At 33.9% G+C, this 21,852-nt stretch overlaps 1 protein-coding gene and 1 non-coding gene across 4 annotated transcripts in view; both read right to left on the reverse strand.

Annotated features, from left to right (window-relative positions):
* Positions 1 to 21,852, reverse strand: part of cno (adherens junction formation factor afadin) — a 59,045-nt gene that overhangs the window by 29,780 nt on the left and 7,413 nt on the right. For all 3 annotated transcript variants that reach the window (XM_066405940.1, XM_066405939.1, XM_066405938.1), the window contains exons 2-7: positions 21,378 to 21,503; positions 18,177 to 18,476; positions 17,959 to 18,115; positions 17,770 to 17,895; positions 17,544 to 17,672; positions 15,386 to 15,505 (exon numbers count right to left, since the gene is read on the reverse strand). In XM_066405940.1, coding sequence (XP_066262037.1) covers positions 15,386 to 15,505; positions 17,544 to 17,672; positions 17,770 to 17,895; positions 17,959 to 18,115; positions 18,177 to 18,476; positions 21,378 to 21,494 — 949 coding nt within the window. In that variant the 5' untranslated portion in view covers positions 21,495 to 21,503. The remainder of the gene's footprint in view (positions 1 to 15,385; positions 15,506 to 17,543; positions 17,673 to 17,769; positions 17,896 to 17,958; positions 18,116 to 18,176; positions 18,477 to 21,377; positions 21,504 to 21,852) is intronic.
* TRNAT-AGU (transfer RNA threonine (anticodon AGU)) lies at positions 6,120 to 6,193 on the reverse strand. Its single transcript has one exon. It is a non-coding gene; the product is annotated as a tRNA-Thr (tRNA).

The raw sequence follows: 21,852 nt of genomic DNA on the forward strand, positions 1-21,852 counted from the left end.
ACAGTATCGAAACCAATAAAATATCGAAGTTGTTTCGAAGTAGAAATTGTAGTGTTCGTATCAAACGCTGCGATTTTCTAACTTAACAAGGATAATTCATAATTATAAACGTAATTTATTTTACCGCATTGTTATGAACAAAAATTAATCTTTACTGCCAGAAATTATAATAATAATATTAATGTGGATAATCCAGCTCTCAATTAAAACTGGCCTAAAATTGGCTCTATGCAAAGCAACATTGGCACAATTTGGCATATTTCACTTTAATAAAATCTTAAAAACTTTTCGTATCTATACCAATTTCCGCGTCCACCCTAGACGTAAAACTTTAAAGAAGATAAATTCTGAATACCTTTAACACAGAGATATAAAAATTGCAACCCAACAATAGTATTATCCAAGGAAACTTGCAAGTAAAAACTTATTTCAAGCTTGATATAATCACTCATCCGAACGAGACTTTGAACATTAAACAGATTTCAGCTTTTCAGCCAATTTTAGGAATTTATTTTGTTTGGCTGGGCTACTTAAGAGGTTGTGTACGCATCTTACTTACAGCACATCAGTTTTGTATGTATTGTTTCACAATTTCATACAACTAAAATTACTGTCAGCGCATATTTCAAACAGTATTAATAATGTTGCGATAAACAGTTTCAAGAATCTAATTTCCCCTGTGCCTAACTAGAACAAATTGAAATGTGCTGAAATAAACGATATCTACTTCAATTTAAAATTTACATCGTACGCTCCGAGTGATCCTTAGAGTCTGGAAAATCATAAATTTGACCATCGCGTCAGTTCTTTCGTTCTAACAATATTGGAAGAAAAGACGAATGATTTAGAAAAGACGTATATTCTTAGTGGTGTTTACATGACACTTAGGTTTCTAGGATGTTTGTTTGCCTTAATAAAGGCCTAATATTGCCTTTCCCCACCCTGAAATGTTTTCTAGCATTTCAATATTTTGTTGACATTACACTCGTGACTCTTGACGAAATGGCGAATAAAATCTTATATAAACGAATAAAATCAACATTTCCCCGAAAAGTGGTGATAAAACCGAATAAAATCCAGTCAAACACGACGATTCATATCTCTACAACAATGACAGTTTAAAAACTTTTATGTTTTATAACCTCTTAACCATTCCTAAGCGAAGTGTATCTTCGCTGTCAAATAAAGTAGCTCTGAAAATGGCACGTTTTATGGTGAAAACGAAATGGAGCCTCTAAACTATATTACCGGAAAAATCCGCCTTCAAGCACAACGTGTCTCTTCCCCGTGAAATATTGCGCGAACGGGTCCATAAATACCCCGTCAGAAAGCTTGCCGTGTATTGAGCTTGGCTCTAAATTCTAAGAGGGTTTAATAAACAATTTTCTTGCGCCGATACATTTGGTATTTTATCCATGTTTGCGCTGCGGGAGCTAGTAAATCTTACGACCACATTTTCTGGATCCAGTGGGATCAAACTGGAAATGTATACGCGAAACCCAGCATAATCGAGTTTTACGGATATGGGCCTGCAAAGGGAAAACAGTTTACTGGACCGAGTTTTCGTTTGCGGCCTGGGATTTTCATAGAGAAAGGGAATGGGGCTAGATGGAATATAAAACAAATTGAGAGGAAAGATATCAAAAAGATATTTTTTTGAAGAGGACGATAAAGGAGGAACGACATAAAAATTTATTGTTATAGACGACTACAAGGATCTTAACACTATTTTCAATGCTTTTAAGGGTATTAAAATCGTAAAAGGTCAAGAAAAAGGCTGAATTTTATTAAAATGGACTGTTAGATACTTGAAAATGACTATCCACTAACAGCATTGAATGGACTAAAAAGTAGGAATCCTCGAGAAATTTGTTGTAAGGTTTTAAATATGTATGACGTAGCCTAATTCAATAAAACCACCTATATATAACGTATTTGAAAAATAAACATATTGTGGCTTTTGGCCAACTAATTTCTCAGCCGCCTATTATGTCATCACGTAATCTTAAAATCAGCCAAGTCCTCAAAATTAAACTATTCTTCCTTCAAATTTTTGTCTTTCCTGAAAATAAATTTGTTCCACAAACTCTAAACTCGGCAAACATGGCAATTTCCCCTCAATTTTCCATTAAAAGCCGTCGGCTCAGAAATGAATAGTCCCTTAAGGCATATTAATTACAATCGTCCACCTGTATACTAAAAGGAAATATGCTCTTTTAATTTGGGTGATTACTCTCAGTTATTACGCATAAAACAGGAGACAATCTGGATTAAATCTGGACCAAAAGCGATATAATCTCATTTAATGATAGGGACCGCGATTTACAATCTGCAGGCATTAAAATGTTAGAGTTTATCGGATCGAATGGCACTTCGGGTAAAGTTTACGGATCAAACGGAATTGATTTTTGAGCCAATTCGTCCGGCTTTTGACGTCAATTGGGACCAATTAGTCGACGAACGATTGTTTGTATTGAAGTGGTCGGATATTGAGTTTTCACCCTTCTCTCCTCATTTCAGTATTATTTTTGCTACCGAATTGCATTAGTATTTATAGCTGTTATGTTTTTAACGAGATGAAAGAGCTTAACGACCGATGCAATGAGGAAACTAAAAAAAAAATGTAATTAACAGCATCCAGGCAGTAAGCGAGCTGTTAATCGACAGATCGTTTTTCACAGATTAGTAATGAAATCACACTTGGGTAAACACAGATGTTGGACATGTTCGCGTGCAGCCATGCATTGACACCGTTTACACGGCATATTTTGTTGCAGACCACTTTTTCTCCACATTCTTCGGAGTAATATTTCATTAAAATTACACTAATTCACTGAATAAAAAAATCTATCTTTTCCTTAACCTCTCACCAGCTTATACGAGCGACATTTATACATTTCACGATCATTAATAAATTTCTTTAATAAACGTCGCTAAAGGACTCTCGCTAAACCATCTCTGATTACTTCCTAGAGATATTTTTAATTTTCCACTACAATAAAACCGGATATAAAATACACTCGAATCCGTTAAAAGATTGTGAATTGAACAGAGCTATTGTGTACAATACATCAGAAATAACGAGAACTGGAGTTCAAGCTCTTATGCATACATACATTTTGTGAACTTTCACATTTTCTTCGTATGTAGAAATAAACCGTCGCAGATATATTTTAGGTTGTTTATATCTCGTTAGCCTACATTTCCCCACGTAAAACAGTCTGCCAAGGGCTTATTATATTTGATCCCTAATAAGGCACTTCAAGAGACACACGCGCCGGAGGAAAACATCCGCGAATAGGGAAGTGAGGAAATTCGCTTCGGAAATTTCCCACGACCTCTGGCATTTTATTTTTACAGTTACCGAGAGAGATATATCTTGTCTCTGTAAACTTGTTAAGCACAAACCGACTTCTTTTACTTTTTATTGTTCTAACGAAAGAAATTCGAAATTCAGAAGAAAATTGGATTAAAATACCGAACAAAATTGGCAGAGAAACAAAAAGTGGAAATTAATTCCCTAAGCAAAAGCATAACTAATAAATAACCGGTTAATTCTATAATAATTTCATTATTAGGGTTTTTATTACTAGCCAAGGGCCAAGACATGTAGGTATAATAGAATGTCAGAAGAAGAAAAGTAGAGTGCATACACGCAACTAGAAGGAAAGGAAAGGACTCTAAATAGGACAAAAAAAAGGTCGACAATGAGGGAAACACACGTGATTTTTTGCCTAATGGAGGTTTAATGTCACACGCGGCAATACGCATACATTATTACTTTATACGTAATAACCGAGCTTCAACGCAGATGCTCCTATAACTGTATTTACTTACATGGGTTCATATTAAATCTAAAACTGCTTTTAAAAAATCACTAGAAGTTTACTCAGAACACCTTGGATTTCTATGCTAAAAATAAGTAATCTGACCTGTACAAACAAGAGGTTTTAGCTCAGAATATTCGTAACCTCAAATGGAGAAAACTGAATTAAATTTACTGCATTTGTTTTGATTCGGACGGTTGAATCTCTAGAATTCTGCACGAAAACTTCAACTTTAGAGAAAACTTCAGTAATGGATAAGTTTTAAAGCTTAAGCTCTGCTTCAGTGGTATCAAATCTCTATAATTATGCAAACATTCTTCAACTTTACTGCCAAAAGCAAGAACGTACGATAGGTCGTATAAATTAGTACGATTTACTCATAACAATCTTAACCGACACGGAGAAATATTTTTTTAATCAATTGAATTTTTCCATTTTTCTTTGAAATGTACAAGCAAGACAGTTTTAGCTCAGAACATCTTCAAACTTAAGCGGAGAAAGCTCAATTTTATTTCCGGAATTATTTTGGCAGCTTATAGTCTTGCTTCTTCACCTTTAAATTTATTTTAAATTGTGCAAAACGCAAGTTTTAGCTGAAAGTGTCTTTAAACTCAAGCGAAGAAAAAGTACATTGCCTTTACTGGAGTTGCTTCGAAATTAAGCTGTTAAGTTTTAACTAAAATTAGAATTCTACACAGATACTACTAGATTTTTTGCTAAAAATCTTCAAAACTGTATAAAGATGCAAGAGCCTAATTTAGAATATTGTTAACTTAAAAAGCAGAAATTTAAACCTTTTGCACGGCTTCAACTTGCTTCTGAAACCGTAACTTCGCTGCTTTTGAAATGCCAAAATTTTAATGAGAAAACCGTTCAAGTCGCTACTAAAAACAAGTACTCCAAGTTGAGTAAGTAGTCAACTTTTGGTGGAGAATATTGGTAACTTAAGCAGATTCAAATAAATTTAGGGGATGAGTTTGGAGCTGCGAAATCGCCATAATTCTGTTCCGAAAACCTTTAATATCTATACTGATAGCAAGTATTCAACCTGAACTAACTTGATATCTCTAAAAAACACATCCTAATTACATTAATCACTCTTTCCTAGACCATCATACATTGAAATCAAATCCAGAATGACCTAAAAATTACCCCGATCCTGTTAAACAATTCTAACATAAGCTGACTAAACTATTACATCAGGTGATGGAAACAATTCCAGAGTTAAAAGCTTTGGACGATTTCACTGAAACAATTTTCGTCTAAAGCTCGGGATGGTATAAAAATTTGATGCAAATTAGCGAAGAATACAAATTAAATATAAACTATAAAGATGCGAACTTTGTAAAGTTATAAATATATTTAACATCGAGTTGGCGAGAGGCGTCATCGCGTATTTTTCACCTTGGAAGGTTTTCTCATTAAATCTTGCTTATCGAAAATTCTCGCAGCTATAGAACCAAAGTAGGTCGTTGACATTTACAGAACATCCCGCAACCATTTCCACAATTAACGTGAAATTTCAGCACCTGATAACCTAATTGTTCCAAAAAGTGCTCTCACTGGAAATTCGGTTTAATTAATTTCGACCCGCAGTAATTAAATACTTCCCAAATCTTTTTCAACGACCGTTGCGCTCTGCGAGTAATGTTAACTCAGTTCCTCATATTTACATACAACAGTTAACTGACGCTATTGAAACAGTTTTCGGAATAAATTTAATACAGCACCTTCGCCATTCTGCCAAGAAGTATTTTTTGCGCTAGCAATTTAAACATAATTTCTGAATTTTTAATGGCACTTCCTTGAAAAAAAATTAGTGAAAAACTAATATGGATTTATCAGTTTTCCAGAAAGATATTAACAAAGGTTGATGGCCTAGCAACGGTAAAGTGGCACTACTTCGAACCAAGTTAACTGAGCTTGGTTTTCATGTCTGAAAACACGCTGCTGTAACAGCTCTAATTAAAGTTGTCTTAAGAGTTACAGCGCATGATAATGGGATTACGAGTGACGGGCGGCATTTTAACAAACTTTGGTTTTGGGAGCGTAATTCAATTAGGGCTCCGGTTTACTTAGCGGCGATAAAAGTTTCCAATGGATGATGGCACAATTGGGGTTTAAAGGATGTTGGAGCGGATGAGTTTAATATAGAGAGATAGAGACTCGTTACGACTTGGCCGTTGCGAGTCGTTGCTTTTTTAATGGCGTGGAAGTGGGTTAAGAGAGTCGTTGACATAGTTGCAGGGATATTCATGGAGAAGCTGGAAAGGTGGACAAAAAAAACATCCAAGGCCCCGGCGAGATTCGAACTCACGATCTCCTGTTTACTAGACAGGCGCTTTAACCAACTAAGCCACGGCGCCGATGTTTTCAAACTCACACAGCTCAAGCTGGTTCAAAATGCTGAAGTATTAGATAACTTTATCAGAATAAGTAGAGATTTATGAAACATTATTTTGAAGGCAATATGATTAATGTGGTAATAATAGCATGTATTTTAGAAGTACTCTATTTTTGATATTTAATTCCACGTAGAAAATGACATTCTAAGGACCAATAACATATAACGTTAACTGAACGCACACCTATCAAAATTACATAAATAACTAAATCGATACCAAAACAAACCTGCGCTAACTTCCAGAACACCTTTCTAATAAATTATATCCAACAGCTAAAACACGCTCTCTTTTGATTGGCAGATTTATAGACAGTGCTAAATATACGAGTTATCTCTATTACGGGGTTAATAATTAACGACTGATTCGGTCAGGGTGAAATGGGCCAAAAAGGTAATGTGATATCGATTGTGTACATGGCTTTTTAAAGGTCTGCTTAATTGTCTGCTAAAGTTTCTGCTCTCAAGTAAAACTTGAGTTCGTAACAACTGCAATTATTTAAGTCTCGCTTTTCTGGCAAAATTTCTAGAAAAACTTCTTTCATGTCTTAAATATAAAATAGGGCTATTCCAGATGATGGGTATCAAAGATTATCAAAGTTTCAATCGAACTTATAAAGTAATCGATATATGAGTTACCACCTGAACGTTAAATTTCATGTAATTTCTGTTTAGTAGATGAGCATCACACTAGACTCAAGGGCGCTATGTCAGACATTTCAGTAAATTAAGAGAATTGGGGGAAGTTCTCTAAATCCCAACTCACTTAAGATTTCAACAAATAAATCAGATCGGTAGGTAAACTTGAAATAGAATTTATAATTATTATTTAACATGATAACTCCTAAAGAATATAATGCGGTTTTGAGTACTTTATTCCATTCTGCCCTAAGGGGCGTTTTTAAAATTATATAAATTCTATTTTCCAATTAATTGATTTTCTAAAGGTTTCCAAAACTGTCGCGGCTTAAAGGAAATTTGGTCATGAAAAACTGTTTCAGATTAATCCCGAATAGATGTTTTTTGCCAACATAACAAATCGAATTTTAGCTTTGATATTAAAATCAAATTACTGTCTCAAACAAAACAATTTCAGCAAAAAATTCTCTAACATCTAATAAAATTGATCAATCACGATATAGTTCAGAGGTTTGATCTGACAATTTTCTTGGTTCAGTTGAGATATCGAAAATCTGAGCCTAAAAAGAAGTTGCCTACAATCGAAATTGTCGAATAAAATCGGTCAAACCTCTAAAGGACAGTCACTGATGCCTTTATTACAAAGTCAAGAGCCATTAAATTTGTTGGAGTGCAGATACTGGGACTCTTGAAATGTTAGAAAACTACACAAGATATAGAAGGGTTAAATCATTTGAAATGCTGATAAGCCTTAAAAATATTGTCTTAATGAGCTACTTATCCTTTTTTACGATTACTGATTCTAAGAATATGAACTCTAATTGTATACCTGGAGGAGACCTGTGTATTTTAGAAAGATACTTTGCCTAATCAATGTTCCGGTATAAGCTCGAAGGATTAAAACTGATCAATAAATACATTTTTTAGGTCCTATATAAATACATTCAATTATTTGCAAAATTATTGTCAGTTGGACCATGAAACTAGGTAGAAAGCACTCAAGGCAACTATTTGGACGTTGGCAGACTCCATGGCAGACAAGATAGGTTTTACTTTTGTGATCATTTTCAAGACCGCGGTTCAAACTTAGTGAAAATAAACAAATAAAAACTATTAACTAGACACCCTATATAGAAAGAAAACATATTTAACCATCTAAATTTGACCTAAATATTTAAAAAGTAAGTAACCCATATGAATTTCAAGCAATCTTTCAAAATGGAGACAAAACCTTTTGACAGTCGTACTCTATTGAACCCTACAATGTGTCAACACTTACAATTGGTTAGTCTTTCAAATAAACCTCACACTTTTTCACCCGTAAACTTTCTCAGGCAACCGCATACTTTCACTAAAAATCGATAATCTATTACAACTACATAAAACCGATAAATCTCCCTCAGGCAGCAAAACAAAACTCATCCTTCGTCGCTCCATACACATTCAATTAATCCGTTCTTAAGCGATAAGCAAAATGAAATCCTCCCTCGCGCTTACCCAAATCACATTCTAGAACACATGATCCGCCACAATGGATATGAAGCCACTTCCTGTCGCATTAGGACAAAAACGGGAACATCGACTAAATGATTTTGTGCCAGAAACTTCGGGGAGTCTCCTATCTGGGGATTAAGTGATCGCGAGGGTGACTCAAGCTGATGTCAGCCTATGCTCTAAGACTTAAAAAAGACTATTGCGGGAATTAGTTTCGGGTATTACAGACTGAAATGAAAGGCAAATTAGTGAAGTAGTATACTGATCCAGGTTTGGATTAAGTAGAACATTTTTTGATGTGTCAAAGAGCCTTTTTGTGGAACATATTTTCCTAATTGGGGAGAATCGGAGAGAACAGTGGCACATTTAAAATGTTTGAAACTACCAGGTATAGTAATATAGAGAATTTGAGTTTAACCCTGAGTACTATTCAAGTCCAAAAATTTTAACAACTATTTTAAAAACAGCACACAATAAAACTAAACATCATGGCTGACGAATGAAATTACTTCCTTGAAGAGGATAAAAAAGTATCCCAAGAAAGTGCTAATGGTTTTTGAAAATATTATGTAGTAAAGCCGTAAAAAATAAATAAGAACGGATTTTTAAATTTGTTTGAAAATGTGCAATTTTGCTCACATTTAACCAATTTATTATTTCTTATGGTGACAAAGGTATCAATGCTAAAATCATAAAATTTGTACCACACGAATTGATAAACAGAAATTGATATATTAGTCTTCTCTCGATTATTTTCTTAACATTAGTTAATAAGCCTCCACTGATAGGATAGCTGTTCACTTATTTTGGAGAATAGAAAAGATGTGTCAAAGATATACAAAATATAAATTTCAGACGAACTACACGGATTTTAATATAACCATACTACGACTGAAAAAGTAATACTCTCTGACCTCTACCGTTACTGCCTTGTCCTTCAAAGAGTGAAAGATAAGCAAAAATCTAGGCGAAGGACGGGGACAGACTAGAAGCACCATTTATTTTGATGAAACGCACATCTTGGGATGCACTTAAAAAAGTATTTGGGTTTTATTGAAAGTTGCAGTAAAACTCCTTCGATCGCATTATTTCAATAGACGCGAAATTGAATTTTCATGTCTCGAGTGGTAGCGTTTCTAGGCGAAATGTCAAGCGTGGGTGTTAAATGTTAGAAGGTATTAAATTAGAGACGTTTGCACACAATAAACGTCAATTTTATGTCAGTGCTGTTAATTTTACTAATGGGCTATAGCACCGTTTATTCTAAGGGAGACTTAAGGAGGACGTCATGTGATTGAACCAAAAACCATTAAATCCTATGGGTCCAATCACTATTTACTTATTCAAGTAGCATCCTCGTGCTGCTTCAATGAATTCTGCCAATAACTTTCTCGATATAAAAACGTATTAACACATGCTCGTTTACCGAAACTATTTTTAAAACTTCTCAAAAGCACCTTCTTTACCGTTTCCAAAAGGTTATCTAAAAGTTTCCATCATCTTTCTTCACGTTCCAATTCCGGGACATCATTAGCTGGAAGAAAACTTTAAAGGAGCGACGTAAAGCTTACTTCCGTTTATATGTTCCGAGTATCAAACGGCAGCATTTTGCCCTTCCTTCCATTGAAATCGATAATCAATTATGCGACAGATGCCAAATAATTGGCGACATTTTAAGTTTATTACATTTGATCTATTACGAAACCTCGATGGACTCGGCTATTATCAATAATTCAAACTCATTATTATTTGATCGATCAGACCTTACATTCTTCCATATATAAAACCTGGCAATCTCGCTCTTCGAGAGGGTTAGAAAAACCTTTATCGTCGTTTTCTCGACATATAGATGTTTTTTTTTACTCTTAAACTTAAAATATGAAAATGAAAAATAAAAAAAAAACAATTTCAAATTCTCCTAGAAACAATGAGAATTTCTAAGGAATTCTGCAGTTCCCATGCTAATGCATCTATTGTTTTGACTAATCAAGAGTTTATTTACTCAGTTGACATTGCAATTGAAGAGACAAAGGAACATGCATTGAATGAGGATTGAATATGGATTAGCGGAAACGAAATAATAGGTGCGTTTATGCTGGTTCGACGGGATTATAGGGCAAGGACATTAAGTACCCTAAGATACGACACATGTATAATTGAAATCGATCGATGGGTTAAACATCAGGCATTCCATTGTGGTTAGGGCTTAACACATAAAAAGTCAAACTTAGGTAATTTGTATTTCATGTCACCCGGCTTCAGAAAACATTTGCTTTACTCAATGGAAATACGGAAACGAGGTACAACGGCGATCAATTCAATCCTTGGCCCTACTTGCAGCCTTTACTGCATTATTTATTCATGACAAAGGTATGTTTAATTTTTAAGTTGCTTTCTAATAATAGAAGATCTACAGTTATATAATAAAAAAAATGCCGTTTCAGTAATGGCAGACCGCGTGTCGCAGTTCTCACGCGATTTACTGATAGGTTTAATGGTTGATTATTAAATAGTCCCTAAGTAATTAATTTCGTATTAAAATGAAATTTTTGACGCAACAAAAGTGTTAAAAATAAACAGAAATATAAACAGACACTTTCCTTGGTAATGGAGACAATAGAGGACATTAAGAGAGTGTGGTACGTACGAACTGCATAATCATTTGTTGGTACCACACAGCTGTGAGTCTCTCGTGACTGGTTTGAAAAAAGCAACAGCATAAATCAGCATGTCGGTCGTTTTAAAGGTCTCTAGAAAACCCGTTTTGGTTTTATCTTTTAGATCCGATTGGGTGTCCGTGGTACCATTTTGTGTAATATGTTTTCAGTTTCTGAGAGCTGAAAGTTAGTTACAACGTCCATTTACAACTCGAATATTAGATGAACTATGTGAGACATTGCTAAGACTAGTTAAGTGTGATCAAAGTCGTATGAGAGAATTATCAAATCTAACCGAAACTTTTGTGCATTAACTGATGCTATAGCAATACAAAGCAAAATTTGACATTACATCTCCATCGGATTAGGTCAGGTTAAGAGTGAAATCATTTATATTTTAACCCTTGTTAGTTAACAATCTTAAGCTTAATGTCCAATCTGAAATCGAACGTTGAATCTGCTTTTAATTTTAAAAAACTTGTCTTTTCAGGCTGTAGAAAGAAAACGAAAATTCCGGTGCTACCAAAAATTATTCTGATCATTAAGAGGCAGTTTTACATCTCACCCATTCAATTTCTCCAGTCTTGCCATATATTTTTCTATTATTAGTAAATCAAGGTTGACGGAGGTGACTGAAAAATAACTGAAATGTATACGTACGTCTGATGCCCCAGTCCATCATTTTAACTTTCACATACTCCTCACTCTCTCGTTAATTCAGGTCATCGCGCCAACCCCTATACCAACTAAATTAGTCTTTAAGGCCCATAATGACAAAACCGCCTTCCTTTCTGCCCGGCATTTCTTTCGTGGGCTTCAAACAAAGAACTCGCCCGAAATAATTTGCGTGGCAAACTTTACATTTTCGAAACTGGTTTAAAAGACCTAACTTTGCGCGGCGGGTTTCGAGATGATGTTTGATTCCTGCTGTACGTAACGGCCACAGCAGGAACTGATGATGATACCGCGATTCTTCGTCGTGCGACGTGAACTCGGAAACTTGCATGCGGTGAAGCATGCGCTGCCCGCCCCGTTGGCCGCCGGTTTCTTCTCTAATCGCCGATGAGGAAAGACAAAGAAGAAGGAGGATGGCTTAGGTCAGTCATCTTTGTAGTGAGAGTAATAATTCGGAAGATAGCTGCACTCACCGCTTTAATTACTATAACAATAACCCAGTTAAAGCGAATATCCTCCACTTCTTCAAAACGGGACAACTTCGTAACTTGAACGTTGATTAATGACAATTAGAAAGTGACAATTGTTGTCTAAAAAGATGTAACGTGTAATGAAGAAAAGTAGCTTTTCCGAAAGAAAAAATACATACATTTCGCGCTTGACTCCAAAGCATATTCCATTGGACACAATTCTTTTTTTTTTCTTCAAAAAAAGATATATACAAAATTCTTACTTTTCCCTAATATACTTCATCTTAAATTACAATTTATCCACATTCTTTCAATATATAGTTGGCTTTCCATCGCATTATCTTTATGCAGAAGCCAGCATAATTCCATGTTACATTCCATTGGATGCATTTCGGCTCAATTCTTTTGAACATAGATATTAAATTTTTCCATATTTTTTCAATACTGTTTACATTTCGGATCGCAGTTTTTCTAAATATTTTGTGCCCTCATTAGTGTTGCCCTTTTGTAAAATCATTTGAAGTATGATTTCAAAGCATTTATGGCACAATTTTTATTACATATGTAAACATATTTGTTTCCCTTTCCCAAAGATGGAAAAACGTTAAGAACTTCAAGCCTAAAATCGTTTTTCACAAATTTCAAATCTATATGTTAAAATGACCCCAATTTTTCGTTATAATCAGGACGAGAAATGATCAACGAAACGTAAAAATCGACTTTATCCCAAAACGTAATTGAGCAAACGATGCTCTTTTGCCCCTAAAAACTCCAATTTAATGAGGGCTAATTCGAACGGTTCAACAAAATCAGAACCCCGTTTGATACCGTAGACAGAGAATATTTCGTCTGACTTGCCTTATTAACCAAGCCAAATGAAATTTGCTTTTGAACTCTGAACGGGCGAATGGATTGAATTAATTTCTGCAAAAAGCTCAAATATAAATTTCCTTTAATGCTGAGACATAATGAAAATCTAAGAAATAGGCCTTCGATGAAAGTACGATAAATGTGTAACTGAATAAGGGCAAGTTTATATTTCATTAATTCAACTTTCATCTCTGCCTCAACCAATAAATTCATGTCCACGCATTCATCTCTCAATACCTATACTACTAATTAACCCTCCACTCAATAAATAATAATAATTGGTTTTTATGAATTGGTCTGGAACAAATTCACGTACTATAGCTACAATATTAAACTTTAATGAAAAGGCATACCAGGAGTAAATATAGACATAAAATACCTCACGCGTATTAATTATTACCAATTAATAATAATCATGTTCAATATTCAAAAACATCCTACAACATGTTACTGAAACTCGTTAACATTTAGGTTTCAGCCATCATAATGATAAATGATTTACGTAAAATTAGTTTTAAAGAGTAGAACAAAGTCAAGGTGCGAGGAGTGCTATACGGGGTTAGAAGGTGGTATATTTTTGCGAAAAACGAGCGATTCCAGAAGAATCAAATATCAGTGGATATCGAGGCACTGACGTGGAATAATTAATAGAATTATTTGAAGGGATTTTCATTAATTTACTGAACTGGAAATGTAATCAATATAAATTGCATTAATTAATTAATAATTAGAGATAGATTTACAGGGATTATTATACGAATTTTATTATACAATGAATATTTGGTACCTATTATTTGGTTCATTCTGAAATTTATGGAATAGCTCTGAAATAATCTGGAAATATGCCAAAAAATATACAGATAAAAATTAAAGTATACATAATTTAATCCAATCTAGCTCTATTGTATGCTCATTTATCATTCGTTTTAATGAAGTAAAAAAATAGAGAGTACAATACCTTTACTAACCTATTCTCTATTTCTATTTTTCCAATAAAGATCGGGTTATTCAACGGAAATATAATCGCCCTTCTTAAATGAATTCCCTACATACATGTATTAGATTGTCAGTTGAAAGAACCTATTAAAATACCACATCTACCTTGCTTGAGAATTTGCAAAACTTTAAATCTAAAAGTAGTTTTACAATGTTTTTGAAACATTTCTCAAATATTTTGAGTACTGAACCTTCCAAATCTTATACTTCAATAGCAATTCATAAAAAAAGTTGCAAATTCTAGCACTTCCTATTGTTGTCTCCCCATATACTTCTTGCCCTATGGCGCCCTGCAATATTGTAAGCAATAATTGAAATCAATGCTACTTCTTTATAATATTTTCTAATACCAAAAGCTTTGTTTGAATTTTGGAACGTACTCGCTTGCTTTCCACATTAATCAGATTTATATTTATCTAATTTAGTTCTATGCAACATCCACAGAGGGTAGAAATGTAAAAAAAACGTTATAGACTACTTAGTAATATAGTGGTTTATTTTGACTTACGCCCTCTGCATTTGTGTGGAACGAATTTAAACGTGAATAACATAATCAATACTAGACAGGGATCTACTTTAGATGGAAATCAATTATTAATTAATTTGAGTATTAAAATATCCCATCACTCGGTTATTATTTATCTTAGTATTTATGTTACAGGCATTACGATTCTAAAAAAATTATGCCCATTTTGAGTTAGAAAATATTTTTTGTATAGTCTAATAGTAGAGTGATACTACCATCTTAGTTAAAATTCAATTATATTTATGATGGTTAAAATCATGTACATGTAGAACAGAGGTGAAACTTTAGTATCCTTAGGTGGGTACATAACCCACCTAAGGATACTGATCATTTTTTCTTTATTTTTCTCATATACATATTTTACGCATCTATACGTATAATATATTTTCTACAATGATGAGTTTGTAATCAGTTATTTTGAGAATATTGGCACCCGGATAACTTTTTAAAGGTAAATATACGAAAATAAAATTAAAATAATAATTAAAATCTAGCAATCATAAAGATGTACGATCAGAATTTTTTAACGCCCGTTTTTAATTCTTTCCATTCAAGATGTCATACCGATAAAAATGTAAGACTTGCATCCACCAAATCATTACAATAGGTGATGAAGAATAACTTCACGGAAACATGTCCCCAATTGAATTCAAAATATGGTGATAAAGATACAAATATCTTATAATTTTCATAGAACTGAGCCAGACGATGACAATAAAGTAAGATGAAAGAATTCTGGCCTGTGCTTTCTGGTCACCGCTAGCAAACAATGCCATCACAATATCTATTCCCAATTTTTACTTTAGCAAAAATATCCAGAGATAACTAACCTGTGTTTGGCGCTGTCATGAGTATACTGAGTGGACACTCGTCATCGTCAAGTACGTATTCTGTATCCGGAATTCCTGGTTGCTGCGTCACTTGCACTAGACAAAACTGCGATGGATCTCCTACAAGCAAAAATGATGATGTGGGACATTTCAAAATAATAACAATATATAATATATATTTAATATATTCAAAACGGCGCGTTTAATTGGAAATTTCACAACTTATTATGGTAACTATTAAAACGATTAAAACAACATATAACTGAGATGAACGGATTACTAAAAAAGTTTTTAATGGTTAGAATGATCTTTACAAGTTTTTCATATTTTTAATATACAAGGTGAAGTTGGTAAACGCAAAATCGAAATAGTTTTTTATTCTTAAACCACCCTCGATTTCCATGCAAATGGAGGAATGGTACAAGTCTTCCGATTTAGTAGGAGCTTTAAGTCCCTACTAACTGAACTTGTCAGAATTTCAATATTTTTAGGGTTAATGTGGCAAACACTTAATTCTGCTACCAAAATATTTATTTATTTTTGTAAGACTCGAAGGATTTCATGGCATAACGAGACCGAAGGTTAAATCATGCGTTGATAGAGAAGTCTGAAACCAAATAGTACGGAGTATATGCATTTCGGTACTCACCATCGTTTAATATGATGGGATGACGTCTCCAGATTCAGACAAACAATTAAGATAGGAGGGCGGCAATATTAAGTGAAACACACACTACAATCCGCAAAATAAGAAGAGACAAATAGATATCAATGTATAGCAAAAAAACTATATAATCATAAACTATTAAAATCACTCTAGAAAATTCGATTATAAATGGCCTTTCCGCTGCATTCCACTTAAAGAGGGCATTAATGAAACTCAGAGACTTAAATAATCGAATTCCTACTTTGTGTGTGTTGTGTACAATTCCTTCGAATTAGTAAAGCTAAACATGCAGATTCCGCGTGCGAATGAACGAATATTGGGCAATGGACAATAATGGCAAGAAACAAAAAGGAACTCGTACCAGAGGACACTTTCTGCAGTTACGGATTAAACAGACGTTATGCTGATATTCGTTGATACTTAAAAATGTAAGATGACAATTAATTATCTCATTATATGGGGACCTTTTTTATTGATACATATACAAATGGACGAAGTTGGGCAGAATTTATTGCCATTTCTAGATCCAATTAATATATTATCAAAGTACTATAATCAATATGATTATTTTCCAACGTCAAGTCTAACCTGGCAATCGTTTATTTATTATGTTCAATCAAATGGACGTCAAGTGAGATGCAATGTATCACATCATGATCAATCCTTATTTCCTAGACTATATATACATATTATACTTAAAATATAAAGTAATGCTAAGTATCTACCACAATATTTAATAAGTAATTCCCAAATTATTCCAATTTTTTATTTCATGAAAATCTCGAAAAATTAGATCTTTGTCTCATCACTGCTATTTGTCAAGAACTAAAAAACTTGTAGTTTGGCCGTTTCATTTCTCATGTCAACCTATAGTCGAATCGAAATCCACATTTTTACATCATTCCAATGCGGGATCGCTGGATTCGCATCTCAAGATTCGACCATCTGGATACGATTCTTATCGAGCGTTCGTAATTTACCTGCAAGATGTTTTTCCGGGCAACGAGAACATTGATAATCTGACATTGCGGTTATTGTTGAATCATAGCTAAATGAACTTGAAAAATTTGAGGGTATCTCCAAAATTACGGCGACCTTAGAAATGTAAACAATAGTTGAACGAACATTTGGCATCGGAATTACCAAAAGGACAGCGATTGCAAGGAATGTTAACAGCCCTATGAAACATTTAAATATGGCTTCGAGCGAACGCCCTGCATGCAATTAATGTCCAATTATGAATCTTCCACACCATACTGTATATTGCAGAACAACAATAGCTGCAACATAAAAATAAATTTTAGTATTTGTGATACGAAAAAACAAAGAACAAAAAGATCTGGGAAATATTGTACATAGAAAATGATCTACTGGACATGAAGAGCCGTTGTACATTAGAACTATTTTTCTTAAAACTATGGCAGCAATCACCTTTCCAAAAACTTGTCAAAGTACTTTTAAATCAGTTTGTACATTGCAGTCTTTACGTACCTCTTGTTAAACCATATTTATCCAACATCTCCCGCACTACCGCACCCGCACAATCTCTTATAGATAACAATAACGTCTTATAAGGTACATCTTTGCACAGAGCCTCTCCGTAAATTTTCAGTGTGCCACCTAAAACAGAATGCCCAATAAAACAAGAGAAAACCAAAAAATATAATCAATTTTAGTTTTAAGTTTATTTAAACCAATATTGTGTAGCAATACGTACCAGTATCTGGGCCTCCATCTTTTGATCTGAACTGTTGGAGTTTCTTCTCTAACTTTTGTTGGCGCCTCCGCCTCATCACAGCCTCAGGGTTTGATATTGACCGAGTGAATGACGTCTCCGGAAGTTCTATTTAAAACACATTTATATGACAATAATCTAGCAAAAACAAATAATAAATTTTTTACTCACCATGATATAATTTTTCCGTTACATTATCACCATTAACATCTAGATTCTCACTCTTCATGCGCGACAGTTTCTCCTGTTTCTTCAGTTGCTTTTTTTCCCTTTTCGATAATTTCCTTCGAAAACTCGCGTTTGAATCTAAAGAACCCATTGAACTAACCTAAAACGAACGAGAGATCTTGTTATTCTAGTATTATATATAACGAAAACTAAAAACCTACCGTTTTATCATCAACGTTCTTCAATAAAAACCTCCCTTCTCGGTCATCTATATGCCAATTCAGCTGTACCAGCAATGGTTTTTCATCTCCAGACATTTTTCTTTCAGCACACCCTTCATGTAACTCGAAAAGAGCGTAGCTGGGCACGCTGAGCATTCGCATATCGGGCCGGAACTTCTCCACCAGAGTACCGATAACATCTTCCACGGTGGCATCGCTGGCTACTCGGATACACTTTGTAGCTACTTTTTGTCCAGAATCTTGGAAATAGAATCGCATCACACCATGAAATTCCAAGTCCTAGAAAAAATTGTTGTTAGTTAAATCATAATTTCATCATTTTGACTGAATGGTTGGAGAGTATATGGGAATATGAATCATAAGTATCAAAAGGGTTTAATTTTGACATTTACAATAAATTTTCACCTATGGGGATCAAAAATGACTAACATCACTGACAGTCATCGAAAAGGGATGTACATACTTTGCAGACCAATAGAAAGACAATAGAAATCGCTATTAAGCTACAATTAATCAGTAACGCATTAACTACATATTACGGTATGAATCTTAAACTATGTTTACCGTCATTTTGCATAATTGTAAATCAATCTTTTAATCTAAACAACGGTTTGTAATAAGCGGATACTGCAATCTGTACGATATGGTGAATGCTAAAGAGATGGAACGTACAATCTGCTATAAAGAAAAACAGGAAATTCAGCTCTGGCTTAGAAATTCAATATTGTTACAGCGATTTGATTACAATTTGATTAAAAGTTTCAGTTTTTTTAAAAATTATTTTGTCATTCAAAATCTAAATTTTACATTTTATTCCATGTACTTCGTTTATTCATATCATATAAATCACTTACGCCTACAGATTTTGAACTCGTTCTTATTATGTAATTATTATTTAAAACTTCAAATATTGCAGATACTTAAGTACTGGTTCCTATAATTTTTCCTTCCAATTACATCAACAGAAAAATTCTGAGAAGCATATTGCCTCTGAGATCAACATAAAAAGTAAAATGTATTCAGTGATAAATACATACATTTAAGTACCATCGCGGAAAAAATAATAAAATCATATAAGGAGATACTTACTAATTAATTGAGTATGTTCACAATATAGTAACAATAGTAAGTTTCTAATTTGGGATACCTACCGCTTTTACTTTATGAATAATGACTAGGCCAATGTCGGATATTAATTATGTTTACAAGACAATATAACTGTAAATTAGTGTATGGTTCTGACATTTAAATTAAATCGCATTATGTATAACTCTGTTGGTTTTAAGATATACTTTTTTATTCTCAATAAAGCAAACTTCGCAGTTGTTAAATTTTCATTTTGCGCTTTGGTGGAGGTAAAATTAAATTATACACACTTGGTCCCACCACAATTACTTCTCGGATAGTTCAACTTAAATAATTTTAATACTTCTTAAAACTGGCCTATAATAAGAATTATTAGGCCAACACCTATAAGTCCTTAATGACAACATAATTCTCTTGGCATTGGTCCGCTGGCATGGATGCAACAATAAAATTAATTAACAGAGTTATAATCATTGTTCCTCATGGCCTGAATCCAGCTTATTCTCAACTTCAGGACCCAGCAATTACTCGATGGTTAATTTTAAAGTTCAACCATCTTGTCATCAAGTCGGCTTCTCTTTTCTATGTTAGAATAAGACGATTGAAATTGAAAAAGAGCCGGCCATTATACCTCACACACACGTTTCGCCGGTCGTTGCTCTTTACCTTGTAAGTCTGCGCTAATGCCCCGGCTTTAGCCAGGTTGAACAATTCGGTCTTTCGCTAACCTACTGACTAACCTACTTCTGTGACATCTCACTCAAATATTATATATAGCAAGCCTTTATAAGGCCTTAAAATGTTTTCCTGTTTGTATACGTTTCAAATACAAAAAGAAAATCGATCCGCGGGAAACCTTAAATGGGGTATCAAGGTTATCTTGTAAACTGTGTGTTTTAAACTAGATTAATGCGTTTATTTATTAGCACCTATGAGTCTGTGACGAACATACATTTTTTCTGACTGATATTTGCATTCTTTTAAAATAATTGTTCTTCCATTAGAGTGGTAACGATAGCCATAAAAATCACGTATATCAAAAAGTAGCTTTGCTAAAGAATTCAATGAGCCTTGACAAGCTATACATTTTCTAATAAAAAAACTTTCCCTAATAATAAGTAAACACTAATAATTTCAAATGCCATAAAGCAATGGAGATCTAAATTTCCTTTTCACCTGAATACAGTATAAACATGAAACAGTTTCTAATCAACTAAGCATGTACATCGATGTCCGTACATCAATTTATACATTCAATGTTTATTGTCGGTTTGGGATATACCAAAATAAAATACCGTTTAACGTAACTTTTAAGTTTTTAGAGGAAAGCAATAGCACTTTCTTCTCGTTTTTCTCCGAGGGCGACACTTTCTCGCAAAGTGTATTTAAATAATAAAACTTTCGGAAGATGTTTACATTTTATCAATTTCAACAGACAACACGAATCTTGTAACTTATTAAAGAACTCACTGACATCTAGATGTTTCTGATCTAGAATCAAATGACTCTAAGTTACGTCTATAAACAGGCCAAATGGCGAACAACAACTATTATGGTATTCTTATTATGTTATCGTCAATAATTAACTCTTCAATCATAATGAATAAATTTCATCATGGAAATCATAATTGAATTTGTATGTAGTTTAATCTGCTTAAAAGCAAAAGTACGCCAAAAGCAATAAAATAAGTTGAAAAATAGACTTTTACATTATTTCTTTGTATACCCAAAATCAAGCATTGTCCGCAAGTTCGGGTCTGCATGTTACGCTTTAGAACCTGATTCTATAAATGGGAATATAGACGCCATAGATTGGTAATAAGGCGTTTTTATTCCTAAATTTCAAACTTGTTCATGATTTACGATCTGCACCAAAAACGCATTTTATGATTTTGTCTTTCTCTTATTACGGTTCAGTTCACCTGCATAATGCCATGGGGCTAAACTTGCAAAGGGTCAGTGGTGCGTATTTCCACCTGACTGAAATGACGGTTTACAAATGATATTAGGAACTCAAACACTCCCAACTTTTAAAATGAAAAAAAAGGAATGTCATATACTTATACTAATATTCATCAGCATTGAAAAATTTACCTCATTTGGTTCTGAGAGCTCAAAAAGATCAAGACGATTAGCATTCCATTGGTTGATGACATTTCGCAGGGCCTCTCTCTCGAGGGCCCTGCGATCATTCGATGTGCCGCCGATCATCTAGAGACCCTGTAACAAAAGTGCCCAATTAAAATTGCAACTAACATGATAAGGAAAATTATTTAAATAATCCAGGGACGGTTGATAAAGAACAATGAAACCTGTTACTAGTTTTAAAATAGACCAAATATACCAAATGTCGATGATTGACCGTGGGAAACTTATTCTAGTGTGACGAGGGCAGACATTTTTTCTTTCTTCGTAATACTTCATACGTTATAATAGAAACATTTGTTGTATAAGTAACTAAATGATCTCAGGCACATTTTTTGCATTTTACTCTATTAACCAATAATCTTTTGACATGTGGCTGACCACCAATGGTGACCCAATTCAACTATAATCCTTAATAATCTAA

This window comes from Euwallacea similis, chromosome 2 (assembly GCF_039881205.1).
Source record: "Euwallacea similis isolate ESF13 chromosome 2, ESF131.1, whole genome shotgun sequence".
NCBI lineage: Eukaryota > Metazoa > Arthropoda > Insecta > Coleoptera > Curculionidae > Euwallacea > Euwallacea similis.